General features: G+C 44.6%; 1 protein-coding gene across 1 annotated transcript in view; it reads right to left on the minus strand.

The window, feature by feature from the left end:
• Window positions 1-113: 113 nt before the first annotated feature.
• Window positions 114-16345, minus strand: part of ROGDI (rogdi homolog) — a 27973-nt gene continuing 11741 nt past the window's right edge. Inside the window, exons 2-11 of the mRNA XM_018558603.1 lie at window positions 10168-10239; window positions 9242-9324; window positions 9104-9158; window positions 8474-8554; window positions 7111-7206; window positions 5776-5874; window positions 4506-4619; window positions 4066-4115; window positions 3638-3764; window positions 114-207 (exon numbers count right to left, since the gene is read on the minus strand). Of these exons, the coding sequence (XP_018414105.1) occupies window positions 166-207; window positions 3638-3764; window positions 4066-4115; window positions 4506-4619; window positions 5776-5874; window positions 7111-7206; window positions 8474-8554; window positions 9104-9158; window positions 9242-9324; window positions 10168-10239 (819 nt within the window). The 3' untranslated portion in view covers window positions 114-165. The remainder of the gene's footprint in view (window positions 208-3637; window positions 3765-4065; window positions 4116-4505; window positions 4620-5775; window positions 5875-7110; window positions 7207-8473; window positions 8555-9103; window positions 9159-9241; window positions 9325-10167; window positions 10240-16345) is intronic.

The raw sequence follows: 16345 nt of genomic DNA on the forward strand, positions 1-16345 counted from the left end.
TTCATGAGTCCCAAGAGATCCGATGGTCACTGTGCTCATGTAGATCCTTCAACAGCTGCTTGGAGACTAGAGGACGGCCACGCTATTCCAGAACCGGACTTCTCCTATGGACTACTCCTGAATAGAGGCAGCAGGGTGAGTGTGACAACACACAAAGTGATAGATTTAATAGGGACTGAAATTCCAGTAACTGGAAAATATGGAGATCTGGAGAGGAAAAAAAATAAATAAAAAAGAGGTTAGAGTTTGATAGTCGTTCCCAAAAAATAGCACCAAACAGTTCATGATATTGCTGGACTACACTAGGGGACGTAAAGCATTGGTAGGCAAACTCCAGCTGTGGTGATACTAGAAATGCCATCATGCATCTACCTCTAGAAGTCATACCGGTGGCTTCTAGAGGTAGGGAGTTGTAGTTGCACCACAGCTGGAGGGCCAGATTTTGCCTACTCCTGATTTAAAAGGATCAGTACACTTTTAGGTCACTTCTTTTACTATATGCCAGGTAAATGAAGCAAGGGTTAAAAAGGTGGGATTCACAAGTTGCATCTTCTATTACAATAAATGGAAACTTATGCATCAAAATGCATACATAGGCACCTACACACCAACTTATGTGTGCCTGATGAAGGGACCATTAACCGTTGCTGTTCACGCTCGATACAATGCATTCTTACAGGGTTATTCACAGAAGGGTGAAGAGTTTGGAGAAGGCCGGAGAAGTGAACAATCTAGGACAACAAAGCAGAACCGTAAAATGAGCTGAATTGGAGAATTCTTCCAAATCCGCTACTTTGTTCTAGATTGTTCACTTCTCCGGCCTTCTCCAAACTCTTCACCCTTCTGTGTATAACCCTGGTAGAGTCTGAATAAAAGGCATGCCGATACATTGGACCTTGGTGTGCGGGTGACTATTTATGATTGACGTGACGCCATCCGCAGATCATACCAGCACCCATTTGAACATATTGGGATTCTGGGCTGGAGTGCGATGGGAAGTATGCTATTAAAAAAGTGCATCACGAGCTGGGAATTGGATCTGGGGCCACTAGAAGATACACTTGGAGGGAGGCGCTGCTTTCAATCCAATTAGTTTCACCGTCCGCATCGCATAAGTTAACACAGCTCTATATTGTACATAGACCATACCGGACCTCTGAATTCCTATATAGGATCGGACTCAGGGAAGACTCTAATGCCCAAAGTGTGGGTTTGAACCAGGTTCGTGGATACATCTGCTGTGGAGATGCCCGAAGTTGAAACGATATTGGCAGGAAATAATGGACATAATAAATATAGCCTTTGGAGTTCATATTTCTAATACTCCAATGATATGTATTTTTGGATCCTTGAAGGCGGAGTACTATACGAAGGTGGCTCTAACAAGGGCATGGTTTGTGGCTCGGCGTAGTATAGCCTTTAGGTGGATTTCAGCAGCGCCTCCCTCCGTGGAAGAAAGAATTAGATAAAGTGGTTGGATTTGAGGGAATCATGTTTAAACATAGAGGCAATATGGATAAATATGGTAAGATGTGGGGTAAGTGGATTGAATATAGTAAAAGGAGTTTGTTTATAATGTTTGCTTTATTTGGTACTGGTATTGTGTGGAGAAATGTAATATAGGCAATATGGTACGATGAGAAACTGTTTATCAGTGTTATTGGTTTTTTTATTGTTGTGTATTATAGTGTCTGTTTTTGTATTGTTGTTTTATTATGTATTTATGGGTGTAAAAGTGTTTTTATGTATTGCATTATTAAAATAAAAAAAGTATTAAAAAAAGAGAATTATGAGGAGATTGATTTTCACTCAGCCTCATAATCTGAGCCGACCTGTGACAATGAAACTGTCACAGGTCGGCTCAGTAGATCAGAAAGTAAGCAAACACATACCGGCGCTTGCTCACTTCTCGGTCTATCCGTGCAGAGAGCCGTGACTGTCACTCACGGCTCCAGCGCTGACTGGCGAAACAGACGGGGAGGGCACAGCTGGCTCTGCCCCTGGATAGGCAGGACCAGCTGTCAATCCTGCAGGTGGGTGGATGCACACAGTATTGTCGGGATCCGTCCCGGCTGCGGCGTCTCAGCATATAGCAGACAATAGCTCGCTATATACTGAGCTTTGGGTCACGGGAGGATGTCAGTATATGTCTTCCCATGACCCTAACGAGAACTATGGGAAACGAGTAAAAAGAACTATGGGGAACTACCCCATAGTTCTCCTTTAACTCCTAAGTTTAGTGCCACTTTAAGGGAAAGGTGCACACTGGCAGGGCAATACACAAAACAGTGCAAAGATTTACTGAGCCTAGGGTGACGGGAGGACGCTAGTTTGTGTTGTCCCGTTACCCTTAGCAGAACTATGGGGAAAAGCCTCAACCCCACAGTTCTCCTTTAAAGTAATTAAAAAAAAAAGAAGAAGACGTGCATCAACAGACCTCATGATGTATGGAGAGGCATCATGAGGCACATCAACATTCAATACCAAAAGGCCCATTCACACAATCACATTATTACATTATTACATTAATACATTAATTGGTACAACGTGATGCCATTCATTCTAAACGCACTATGCCGGTAGGTATGGATTGCAGCCCAGCAACGCAATAATGTGCTTTACAGACCACTGACAGAAATGGTACATAGAGAAACTATGGTATCTCTAAATATAGAATATACTGTAGCTGTAGTGGTCTCCTTTCAGATTCATGTTAACCTTGCCAAGTAAAGGTTATTTATAATACAGGGGAATATATCTTCCCCTTATAATATAATGTTTTATTATATAATAAGAGGAAGATGTGTTCACTTTGAATACTCAACTGTGCTAGAAAAAAAAATCCCCTCCTCACTAAAAGGAAGAGGCTGCCTGAACATAATGTGCATTGACACACATGAGCAGACGAGCTCAGTAAGTGGTGGACCGGAACATTTCTCACTATCATCACTTACAATTATTTTACTATGAAGAAAATCAGGAGAAAAATATTAAATCCCTAAACTGCCACAATAATCCTCCGGCTCCATCGACATTATTATTATTATTACATAGTATATATATAGCGCCAACAGGTTGCGCAACACTTTACAATGTAAGGAAGACATTACAGTTACAATACAATTCAAGACAAGATGGTAAGGAGGGCCCTGCCCCTGAGGGCTTACAATCTGAAATAGGAGGGGTAAATGATACATGAGGTAGCTGTGGGAATTAATTATGTGAGAATGTGAAGGTTCAGTGGTTAGGTCGAGATGGGATAGGCTTCCCTGAAGAGATGAGCCATTGACCTAGGACCAGTGTATTCTGACTACACTGGTCGCTTGCTTATTCCAGTAATGAAAGTATTGAAGCCAGAGGAGCAGCATGGCACCCAGAGAGCATTTGCAGGAAGTCAGCAGAGGCATATTACATTTTGCTCCTGACTTTAAACAAGCCAGCTTATCTCACAAGCCCAGCCCTGCGTGATAAAAGCTGTAATGGCAGAGCAGTGACTAGGTGGTCAATTTATCTACAGAAAGGCAGTCAGCCATTTGCACTCGGACCCGTCTCATTTTAGCAGCCAGTGCAGGCATCCTACTGCAAGCCCGATTTTAGGCTTCAGTTGGTGTGCAGGGGATAAAGCCCCGAAGCTTACCTTGTCCTTTAGCTGCTGGCAGAGCTGCAGTGACACTGTGAAGAAGACCAGGGCGTCGTTCAGCCAGGGCACCACGCACTCCACTTTATGGACGTGGCTGATCTCAAACCGCTGATTGTTGAGCTCACTGTGGGATGAAGATAAAACTCAGAATAGTGTAACGGCAGGAACATTCTAACAAAGGTTTAAGCAACCTTGGCACTTCAGCAGTGCTGAAACAACAAACTATATCACGCCTCCAAGTCATGCACAAGTCTTGCAATGCCTCATGGGACTTGTAGTTCCATAGTGGCTGGAGGTCCGAGGTTGCCTACCCCTGCTCTAACCATTCAGCCTGGTGGCTATGAGAAACAAACACTTCCATTCACACGTCAGACCCACTATACGGGTCACCAGGCATTCTCATCACAGGAGACCCATCTACTTACAACATCGCTCCCGGATTGTGCAGGACAGAACTGCCAGCGGGCCGGAAATTCTGAAAGCAGATAACAGGCTGAATCAATATTGGGCAAAATAAATTATACACACACACACACACACACACACACACACTATATAATTCTCCAAGAAAAGTAGTAATTCACAGCCACCAAGCAGAATCCTCATTGCTCAAATGGCAGGACAAGAGGGGTTCCAATTGGCACTTTGCAAACAAATGAATTATAGCCGTGAACCTGCAGTGGATCGCAATATGGTCACATGAACATTTTCATACAAAATCCTGCTTTTTGATTGGACTGAACTGTGCCTGTGTTTATTCATATGTTCAGCTTCACCCCCTCCATAGGTTAGGACAAGAACTCCATCCCTAACAAGACGTAGCTGTCACCACCAAGGCATTCTGGGACATTTGACCATCACTCACCTTGGTCGAGTTCGGTTGCAGGGCATGAAGGTGATAAACCAGAAGACACAACTTGTTAACATTGACATAGAAATTCAGGAGGGTGTCGGAAGGAAGTGCCGGGCTGAACATTTTCTGAAGGGAAACAAAAGCAGACAAGAGATTGATTAAAAAATAAAAAATAAAAAAAGAAATGACTAGAGGGGATGTAGGAATCTGCAACAACTTACTCATTCCACAACGTTTGTATTACCCAGATACCCAGAATCTTCTTTGGATGTCTAATTTATTTCAATAGTGCTCAAGTATTCAGTACTGAAAATGCCTAAGGGCCCATTCACACCCATCAGCAATGCGTTAGAGAAGCCCATTCCTTACAAATAAGTTGCCCCTGCACCCCATTCATTACAAAATGAGCTTGCCCCTGCACCCCATTCATTACAAATGAGCTCCCCTGCACCCCATTCATTACAAATGAGCTCCCCTGCACCCCATTCATCACAAATGAGCTGCCCTTGCACCCCATTCATCACAAATGAGCTGCCCTTGCACCCCATTCATCACAAATGAGCTGCCCACGCACCCAAGTTTATAAAAACAACAGCAAAAAGTTTCCCAGCACACTCACCAGCCTGCATGCAAAAAGAAAAAGAAAAAACCTGTCTAACCGCTAAGGTAAGAAACAGATTTTAGATACACGTCTTCTGCAGAAAATGTTTTGCTTGCAGGTTTATAAAAACATGCACATGATTTTTTTTTTTGTAGGACACAGTGTGCGCATTCTGATGCTTTGCAGTGCATCATGTATTGGGGTGTCACTCACATAGCAGCGCAAAGCACATAAATTAGGGTTGCTGCCACGCAGAAGTGCGCATAGGCCCTAACAAAGTAATCAGGCCTTATGATACTAAACTATAAGCCCTCGTTCACACCTAGGCGTATTGCATATGTGCGACCGTCGCGCGATTCCGAAGGCTACTTGGCTGTATCCCAATGGAAAACGCCCTACAAAACAGCCCAAAGTAGTACCTGGACCTTTTCAGGCGTGGGCCGTTTTGTAGGGCGTTAGGGACGGGCGGAAATACGGCAAGGTGGGAACGAGACCATTGACTACAATGCAATTTATATTTTTGACCGTTTTGTAGAGCGTTCGTCGAGCGTAGAACGCTCTACAAAACGGTCAGGTGTGAACGAGGGCTAATAGAGTTATTAAAAGAAACAGAATGACTCATTAAGGATAAAAGGTCCCTCTAGTTTCAGCTTGTATAGAGTTGGCGATGGTCGGTTTTACCGTTAGTCCACTAGTAGCGACTTCTGGCAGGGTCATGGTCGCCGGGGTCGTCAGGCGATTGCGGGCTCTGGTTAACTGTAGCATCACAGCATCCATTAGCTGTAAGAGAAAATCCAAATCATATGTTACATCGCAGGAGGATTCCATGCAAAGGGACCGAGCAAAGATGGCTGCCAACATGACAAGATTACAGTTATAAGAGTATGCGCGATATTGGTTTTCATTCCTTCTAAGCTCCCTGCACCAGTCGCACATCCGGCTGTCTGTGCTTCGACTCCCAGCTCTCTCCTCTAGGGCAGCATAATAAAGAAAGGCTGGGCTGTGGACGGGAGCAGAGTCCTAGCAGGGAGATCTGAAGTCTTGGCATGAGAGCGCTCTGATCCCGCAAGACTTGGGCTAGGACAGGGAGAGGCAATAGCAAGGGCAGCACTGGAAATACAGGCAAAGGGTGGAGAGAGGGCAAATACTGGGGGTGAAAATAGATGTAGGGCTACAAGTGGAAAAAGAAGCCGAGGAATGTAGTGTTGACCAGAGTAGTAACGGAGAATGGGGAAGGTACAGGGGGGGTGGTGAGTGATGAACAATGCCGGTGTAACAGGGAATTGGCAAATGCAGTAGAAAGGTTAATTCATTTGATAACATGCCAAGTACAGACGCAGGTCATGCCATGGAGGACGGATTACATGCAACTGTTTCCTTTCACAAATCACTGGCGAGCGCTGTTCTCTATTACACAGAAGAGAAAAATAGCATAAAATAGCCTAGGAACATTCAACCAGAAGAGAAAATACCCCAAGTACATTCGATTTTGCCCCTTCTCACAACAGGTGGCCATTTTGCACAGATTGAATGTCCCTGCAGTTTCACTCAATGGATAGCCATGCAATTTTTTTATATAGGTCCAGGAGTTCAGCTTCAATGATCAAATGCCCTTTTGGCCTGTGGAGGGTCTGGCACATGGCAGTTTAAGAAAGGGGGTGGGGCTTGGTGCCATGAGGGGTGGGATTTAATCTGAATTTGGAGAGAAGGGTCATCCCCACACACAGAAGGAATGGATATGAAGAAATCACAGCACTTCCATGCAACCCAAGGTCTGCACATTAACAGTAATGTTAATTGATATACTGTCATTGACCTGACAAGTTCATAGAAGGAACACCTGTGTGACAAGGCCTTGATGGAAGTACCCATTCCCCGACTCCTGCATAACATACCCCATCCTTTAACTGTCAGGTGCCAGAGCCTCTACTGGCCAAAGGGGAATCTGAACTCCATGCCAATGACACGGAGGCAGAGCCCTGGAACACAAGTCCCTTTAAGCCCCTAGTGTCCTACCTTTAGTACCTCGGACCCGGTCTGAAAGATGTAATTCTCACCCCGGTTGGCGAGCAGATAAATCGCCTGATTCACGTGATTCCTGGCATCCTGGATCTGAGACAGAAAAAACAGAACAGTGTATGTCAGGGACCATCCTAAAGCCCAACTCCAGACACCCCCCCCCATTTGTCCCCCTGTATTTTTGAGAATTTTAGTTTTAAAGGTTACTCAGCAGTCTTCAGGACAGTTATGTGACACCATTGCCCTTTGCCTCTTCCAATCTGGGTGGTCTTCGACGATGATGTCATCACCACCCTCCGAATTGTCTCGAGTGCCGGGCACCATGGTGACTGCACCTCCAAGGGGTGGATCCATGACACCCTGCACTCTCAGGAAGTGGGCCGAATGATGCTCGGCGTCATTCAACTTAGAAGACCAAAATTGGATTGGAGAGGGGCAAGTCCGCAGGAGACAGCAGTGCAGAGGATGAGACTATTGCAGCCAGTAATACTTGTTTAGATTTTACAACAAGTGGAGAATAGAAGCCAAAAAATAAAATCCTCGAACCGGGCTTTAATTTTACATTTGGCTTTGAAGTTTGGCTACTAAGAGAGTCACTGATATGGAACAATAAGCCACCAGCACACCAGAGGGCCACATTATCGTCCCATCCTTATTGGACGTCAGATGAACATGGCATCACATACGAAGGCAACATTTCAGAGACTTGTGTGGCCTCCTTCTTGTTTGCCTGACGAAGGGGCTACACAAGGCTCCGAAACATTACAATAGTATGTGATACCATGTTAATTTGATGTCCAATAAAGACGGGACGATAATATGGACCGCTGGTGGCTTATTTCCTTATACATCAATCTGCGTGGAACAATCTGCATGCCATTTCAGCACCCACCAAAATACTTCAAGTGGGATTCCGGTTTGGAGTGCGATGGGATATTTACATACTGATCTGGAACGAGCACGCAGTCAAAGTCTAAACTCCTGTCCTCCATACTTGTTCAAGGCCAATGATTTACACGGGTGGTGATGTATTAGGGTGACAACGCAGGAGTTTTCACCTTTACCCACTGAGCCCCGGGATGGTTTTAAGGCGGCACCAGGAATCGGCGGCTTGTGCGGGTCCTAGCCGGGGTTCATGCTGGAACCACCGGCTGTGAGGGTCAGCATCCATCACCAGACTTGAAACAATCATCTCTCTTCTGATCTCACTACAGAGAACTTCATAGGAGCACATGTAAGTAAACCCAATGCTTCCGGGATTTAGGAAGAAGGCGGCCTGGGAACTCCAGTGATTAAAAAAAAAACACAAGGCAGCTGAACACAATGTGGAGCCCAGAGCTCAGGAAGGGCCCCCCCGTACCTGCTGCATCTTCCATTGCTTGTCCTCCCGGAAGGCAAAGTGGAGAAGCTGATTGGTCCTCATGACTTTTAAATGGACTTCCTAAAGTAAGAAACGAGAAAAAAAAAAAAAAATGGTATCTTTAAAAGTAAAATAAGATGCTAAAACACATAAATACTATAGAATTAGAGGAGACATAGTAAGGAAGGGATTGAACTCTGTCAGGCTTTTATTAGCAGTACATACATAAGAGGCGCTAGGTCTCCAATAATGAAAGTCCAATACTACTGGTGCCCATCATATTTATTAAGCTAAGGAGCTTCGGTGAGGCTGTTCCCATATAACAAGGTCTTCCAGATGTAACGGAGCAGCAGAATACAGATATGTAGAAAGCAGCATGGGAATCACACCAATGGTGAATAAACCAATACAATGAGACCCGACACATGTACATGCTCTCCCTTCATCAGGGTATAAGTAGTATGCAACTGCAGCAGTGAGATTTGAAATATTACCATCTGCGGGTGGTGCAGCTTTGTCACCATCGGCCCTTCCTGCTTTCTTCATATCAGGTTTTGATTAGAGGTCCATGCTGGGGAGATTTCCCCTTACATGCTGTTGGATTCCACCAATAAAGATGGAGATACTCACAGCCTGGCAGAGGGTGTCCCCTTGTAGTGTCAGAACTCCCTTCACTTGATCTGTGCTGTACAAGGGAAAAAAGAGAATAGTCAGAGCACATTTCTCAGGATTAAAGAGGACCTGTCACGTGGACCCTAAACTACTTACCTGGAGCTTCCCAACACAAAGTTCTCCTGCTTGGTGGAGCCATCTGCTGATCCACTGGGAAGTGTAAACCTGCGGGATGCTTCCTGTAGGAGAGAAGGCAAAATCTAATAAACAGAAGAGAGAAGGGAAAATGGCTCTGACGCTGACCAGTCTCCATTTATCTTCTTTCCCCAAGCTACAACCATTGAGAACCTTGGTGTGGTCATGAGCTATGTCTTTCTACACCCGAGTATAGTAAAATGACTGCACCCAATCATATTGCACCAACCCCTGTATAAGAAGAATCGACATCTCGGGTCACCCCTTTAGGACCTCTTTTGTACTGCTCCAGAACTGTAGTTTCCTGTAATGGGTGGGGCCTGCTGGGTCCCTCCCACAGCTCTGCTCTCTACACAGGCTATGTACAGCACAGTGATGATGTCACTACTACTTTTACAAGGTGACATCTTGATTTGCAAAGGCATTTGGTGCACACAGTGGATTGATATCCTTCGAGGCAATCTAGGAATAGATTTAAATGAAAGTTTTGTGCCCAGCATTAGTTTTAACTTCTACAGAAGAGGACTACTGCGGCCAAATCTTGTTCATCTCTTATCCTATTTTACCACAACAGCAGAGTATTCATGCCCATCGCTTCATATATTTGTCACATATGTTGCCGTTACTGTTATAGTCTTTGTACTACACTGCAGAAGATGTTGATGTCATTTAAAAGCCACTACAGCAAGAAGAAAAAAAAAATGGCATTACCCAAAGACCAGACTCCCGATGCAATTACTCCTGTGCTGATCACTAAAAGGAGATCAAAACTGACCAGTTGTAACATTGTCCCCCATCCACCTTCACATAGATTCCCCATAACCAGGTCTATGAGGAGCACCAAACACACGGACCGCCATATTGTGTGACCCCCCTGCATCACCGACCTTCAATATGTCCTGCAGCTGCTTCAGAACAGAGTGCACTTCCTCCTTCAGGAGCCATTTGAACTCTTCTTCCTGCAATACAGATCAATACAGCAAATGATTAACAGCACAATAGCTACACATAGATCTATAATCCTAATCCGAGAACAAAGATGTCATATATTGCAGCTTACCATTCCTTAGATGTGGTGACTGCATTCCTTTTCATTTTTCAGGCTCCCCCATCCCTTTATTTTCACCCAGTGATCCTGCCAGTAATTCTTATTATTATACAGGATTTATATAGCGCCAATAGTTTGTGCAGCGCTTTACAATATATCTTCCGGTCCTAGGGTGACAATGCTCTATATTATATCTATGGAGAAACAGCGTTGTCATCTAGGACCTTGGTTCTCAACTGGTGGGTCGTGGCCCAAAAGTGGGTCGCAACCCCGTGTTCAGTGGGTCGCCGCACGCCTTACACTTTTTTTAGGCGAGAGGCTCCTCTGCCTCCCTGTAGTGCAGCACCGCGGGTACTCGTGCCAAGCAGCCATTCAGAATATGCTGCCCGGCGCAGAGTTTCAGCTTGAGGTGGGATAGGATGGAGCTATGGCCGCAAGGGAGCTCCATCCATACGTGTATTTCTTACAGCTCCCTCACGTGTTCTATAGAGGTGCCTGGACCACAGTGACTATTAATTTGTATGGTACCCCCGAATGCATCTCCCACCCACAGTTCGATCGCCCGCACCGAAACATGCAGTACCCTAATGTTGTGCGTTCCATTGCAGTGCAACTTGGGTCGCAACTTAGTGACCAAGGACAAATGTGGGTCCTGAGGTTACACAGGTTGAGAACCACTGATCTAGGACAAGAAGTCCATCCACTATAGAACTGTATCTCCATACAGGGGAGGTGATCTGTAGTTCACAGAGACGAACCGTGTAGGGCAGATTGTTCTGTTGCTTCGAATTTGTCATCAAAAACAACAAAAAGACAATTCTACCCCAAACTAGAATTTACAGTTACAGCCAACAGCAATAAAAAGCTAATCACATGCAACTTTAGGGGTCTGCTGTAGCATTGCAAGTTTGCTGTTTTGGGGAGAGGTGCATGGATGGGCTCCACACCTATCTACATGACCCCTTTGCAGATATATTCAGCAGCAAAGTTCAGTCCTTGATGTTAATGCAGCCGGTCAGAATGACTTCCAACCTGCATGGATATCAGGGATTTCCCAATGACTGAGGGGTGCACAGAGGAAGAGCACTGATGCCTCACATTTGCAGCCTAGAATTTCAAAGCCAGAAGCAGGTAGGTACTGCAATAATTTAAAAAAATGTAATTTAATATATATTATTTTTTTATACAGAAGTTTTTGTATTTTATATAGAGAATCCAGTCATGTTTGGAGAGCTGGCAGCCCCGCGGAGCCCGGGGCCACACAATATTTTGCCTGTACACAAGCCGCACTCCTGTTGTAGTGAGTTCTGGGCAGCAGAGAGCCGAGCTGCACCCATAACATGTACTATTATTATCTCCCTTTGTTGTTAGTAAATGGAGTGCGAGGCCTCCTCTAATCCAAGGGGGGCAGCAGGAGGATTACAGACAGAGGAAGGGAAGACGCACAGGCAATGAGGACAATATGGCTTCCACCTGGCCCTTCTCTACGCCTCATTTGTAGGGCGATATGAAAAATATTGTACAGTAGACCCCCAGTTATCTGGCATCCACAGGGGTTGGTAGATTCGGGATAAATGTCGTTTCTGGTTGCTTGAGAGCTACTATTAAAAAAAAAAAAAGGATCTAACTAATGCCATACCCCATACTATACCATATAACATGAACTCTGTATTGACTTCATATTAATATTGAAATGCAGTAATCAAAAGAAATTAAAAGGAGAACTATGAGGTGAATGCTTTTCACTCACCTCATAGTTCTAGCCGACCTGTGACAATGAGACTGTCACAGGTCAGCTCAGTAGATCGGGAGGTGAGCAAACACATACTGGCGTTCGCTCTCCTCTTGATCCTGTCACGGCTCTCTGCCGTGACAGGGGAGGGGCTGGATTCCCCCCTCCCCGCTCCGCCAACACTGACTGGCGGAACGGACGGGGAGGGGGCGGGTACAGCTGGCTCTTCCTCTAGATAGGCAGAGCCAGCTGTCAGTCACGCAGCTGGGCGGATCCCGGCACAATTGTCGGGATCCGCTTCAGAGTCTCAGTACAGCTACAGCTCGCGGTATACTGAGCCTAGGGTGACGGGAGGACGCTAGTTTGTGTCCTCCCGTTACCCTAAAGGAGAACTATGGGGAAAAGCCTTAACCCCATTAGTTCTCCTTCAAGACACATAGACACACAATCATTTCAAGGATAATATATGCCACAGATCAACAGAACAGTAAGTGCACAGGGGATTTTTTTCTGGTTAGATGAGAGTTCTCATTAGTCGAATACCGGATAACAGAGTTTACTGTATTTTGGGGTTTGTGTGTGTGTGTGTGTGTGTGTGTGTGTGTGTGTGTAAATTCTTATAAATAAAATATGAAATAAGTTATCCTTATATTGAATAATGTAGATTTCTCCATATTTGCATGCAGGCCCAGCAGATCAGGAAAAGTGAGCGACTGCATTGAGGTACAGAGACTGACCAAGATAAATGGGCTTGAAGTCAAATCGCCAAGAGGAAAGAGACAGGCGGGCTGCCAGAGCGAGAGGGACAAAGAATGACTACCAGCTGGCTGAGAGGGACAGAGAGCAACCGACAAGGACAGAGACCATGCAACCAACTGGCTGAGAGCAACAGAGTGACCAACCGGCTGGTCAAGAGCAACCAACTGGATGGCCAAGAGGGACAGAGACTTATAAAAGAGAAAGCAATCAACCAACTGGCCGAGAGGGACAAAGTCCAGCCAACTGACTGGATGAGAGGACAGATCAACCAACTAACTGGCCTGGAGTGGCCTAGACTGAGCTACCAAGAGAGATGAGCGCAAAGTCTACAATTTCAACAAGAGCATTAAAAGTCAACTTCCACCTTTGTAAGTGATTAGCATTTATTGTGGTAATGTTGAGGTGCAGTGATAATGTATGTGTGTGCTCATCTTCATGACTCACATTGTAGGCTTTCTTAATATTTTTTTTTTATAAAACTTATTAGCCCCGAAGCCTATAATATTTCTCCACAGGAAACACGGTCTGACACCAGGGTCAGATTTTAAAGCAGACTGTAAAAAGCTGTCCCCCTCCCTGTGATACTGGGTAACACGATCACTTAACACCATCATTGCCTTTGCACACGATACACTGTCCAGGGAGGAAGGGGGGTAGGGGTTGCTACTATGAATACTACAGAATGGGGGGAGCTCAGTTGTAATATACACAGGTTGCTTGCACAGCACAGAAGTGTCCATTTCCATGAGGGTATCAAGAGGAAAGCCAAAACAAAAACACATATGTTTGTGTGTTCATATAAAGCAACTGCATATGCCTGCTTCATGTAGACTCTGTGTATATTGCCATCAAGGTTTTTTTTGTGGGCTTTAAAGTTTCAAAAGTCTTAGGTCTACATGCAGTTTGTATAGATGTTCATGGGGGGTCTGCTTAATACATATGCAGCATGAATGCAAGGCTCCTGTAAAATTAGTAAAAATGTTAAAAACCTCAAAATATTCTGATTGGACATTACTGACGTGCTTCGTGCTGCTTCATGTAAAGAGGGATTTCCAATGACAGGTCTACTTCAGGAGCAAGCCAAAAACATTGTCTGTCTGCCAAGATTAAAAAGTTAACTGAAAGAAAAACTATTCTTTAGCAAAGCCGGTTTAATGATCGACTAAGAATCCAACAATCTTTGGAATTTAAGTAGCTAGTTAAAGTTTAGCCGTCATCTATGAAGTTTGCAGCCGTCAGATCTTGAAGTGTTATGTAAACCACAATCATTAACTTCTCTTATTTGGCCCCTTTTGGTCTGTAAAATCTACCATTGGAAGGTTGTTTATATATATATAGGTTTGATAAATTCAGAAATACCCGTCACATTAGATTCCCAATCTAGGTTAGAAAAGAAGACAAAATGGCTGCCTCAGATTAGAGTTGGCTATAGATTTGGAGACTGGCTGCTGCCGTCGGGTATCATATTTTACATTACACGGAAGGGCCACCTCAGGATTAGGGACACTTTACTTGCCAATTTTGTATTGGGAATTGTGCATTGCAGCGGCAGGCCTGTGTGTTTAGTTATGGATTAGGCCCAGGTTTGCCCGGTGTTGATGTACACGCATCATCATCAGTTTGTCTTGTTCGTTCTAGACTGCGGTGGGGGAAAAAAAGCCCATAGAGAACCAAACAGTTAAAGTTCAGCACCAGAGACTGTTAAATATTGACAACCCCTCTGCCTGTTGACAGGCCGATAATCCGACCGCACGCCGTTATTTGCGGCTATGTTTCCAGTCTCTGCTTTGGGTAGTAAAGCGTAAAGCTGGCCATCACTTCCAAACCAGAAAAAAAAAAAAAACAACTCTCGCTTCCTGCAGCCACGCCAACAGCTTCCCCCATCCCACCCGATGTTAGAATACCCAAAAAGTGACTGTTCGGCAAAGACATTTTAGAACGCTTCTTTTAGCAAAGGTCGACTGAACAACACAGCGAGGGAGGACAGATCGCCAATGCGCTCTGCATAGTTCCTCTACCTTGGGGGCAAACGGGACATGTAATCATTCACAAAGGCCAATCCTGGGTCTGGAGGAGCCAATAGGAGAAATGCCAAAATAAAAAACCCCTGTATGCCAGCCCTGGATAACCCATCCTACTACCAGCATATCTCAGCTTGTAGCAAAGCAGTACTCGGAGTATTATCATAAATACAGAGGTGGGGCCCATGTCCTTCAGACTTCAAGTAGAGAGTTTATGGCGAGTTCAAAAGTCCTGTCTTCTCGCTTGTCCATTGGGGGAATGCAAGGTGAATGGATGAGGGGAGAGGATGAACAGATAAAATGACATGATCTCCCCTCGTCCATTCACAGAACTCCGTGCATTCTGTGAAAAGAACAAAGGCTTTTTGTGAATGACGAGGAAAAAGTAAACGGCATAATATTCTACGTCAACGAAGATACATCTGTAGAGTAACCAGCAGCCATCAGAGATTTAAAAGGTAAAACCAAAATCCGTATACCCATCGCACTCCTAACCGCTTTTCCATCGAGATAAGGTGGGTGCAGCGGTAGTCGACGGATGGCCACCGTCTCTGATACCAAGAAATATGGACACAGACACTCCAATAGCAAATAGAGCATGTCTATTTAATGACATACATGCAAAATGGCATAACACACTTGGTGCAAACGTTTCAGGGGTCTCACAGGATCCCCTTCATCAGGCAGAACAAGTGATGAGAAAAAAAAAAAAAAAAAATACCCAGAGTTCAGCTTTAAGACTTCTTGTGCCCCTTAATGGATAGAAGATTGTGCTGTGCTCTGACCACTGGCAGTATGACTTGGATTAGGAGATCACTAATTGATTCCTTGGAGCTGATGAAGATCAGAGATGGACAGGGTCTTCCATCCTCAGCTTGTATCGTTTTATAGAGATTGATGTGAACCATCCCATGTTCTATGGAAAGTTCTCCAGGATACACAAGAGTTATCAAAATTGGGGAAATAAATACAACTGTATGTCTTCAGGCCCGGGAATGCTGTACAGAGTTATGTGAATACAAGTGTCTCGAATTAAGCATGCTCCCAGTGTCCGTGTGTGGGATCACCGCATATATGGGAGTTTCATGGCATTGAAAGGAAGAGTCCCTCTAAATAAAGTTGTTCCCAGCCTGTGAGTAGGCGTGCCATGAGCAAGCAGATCTAAAAAAAGGTGTCTGAACATTATGAATGCTGGCGTTCTGATCCCCCCTACCCCATAGTTCTCAAAAAATCTACATATCATTTTTTTCCCCCTTTTTATTTTATTTTTTAAACACACATTTATAAAGGATTAGTAGAAAGTTGTATTTTAACTGTAATGGCAACAAATCACCTTTATGCATCTGAAAGCGCAACCAGGACTTTGCACTTTTGGACCACAGGTAAGGTTGCATGTCGAACACAAGTTACATAGTTACATAGTATTTGAGGTTGAATAAAGACATCAGTCCATCGAGTCCAACCTATTAGGATTTCATTCTAGGAGTACCTGTACCCCTGTATAT

Source organism: Nanorana parkeri, unplaced genomic scaffold, assembly GCF_000935625.1.
Source record: "Nanorana parkeri isolate BGI_ZX_2015 unplaced genomic scaffold, ASM93562v1 scaffold347, whole genome shotgun sequence".
Taxonomy (NCBI): domain Eukaryota; kingdom Metazoa; phylum Chordata; class Amphibia; order Anura; family Dicroglossidae; genus Nanorana; species Nanorana parkeri.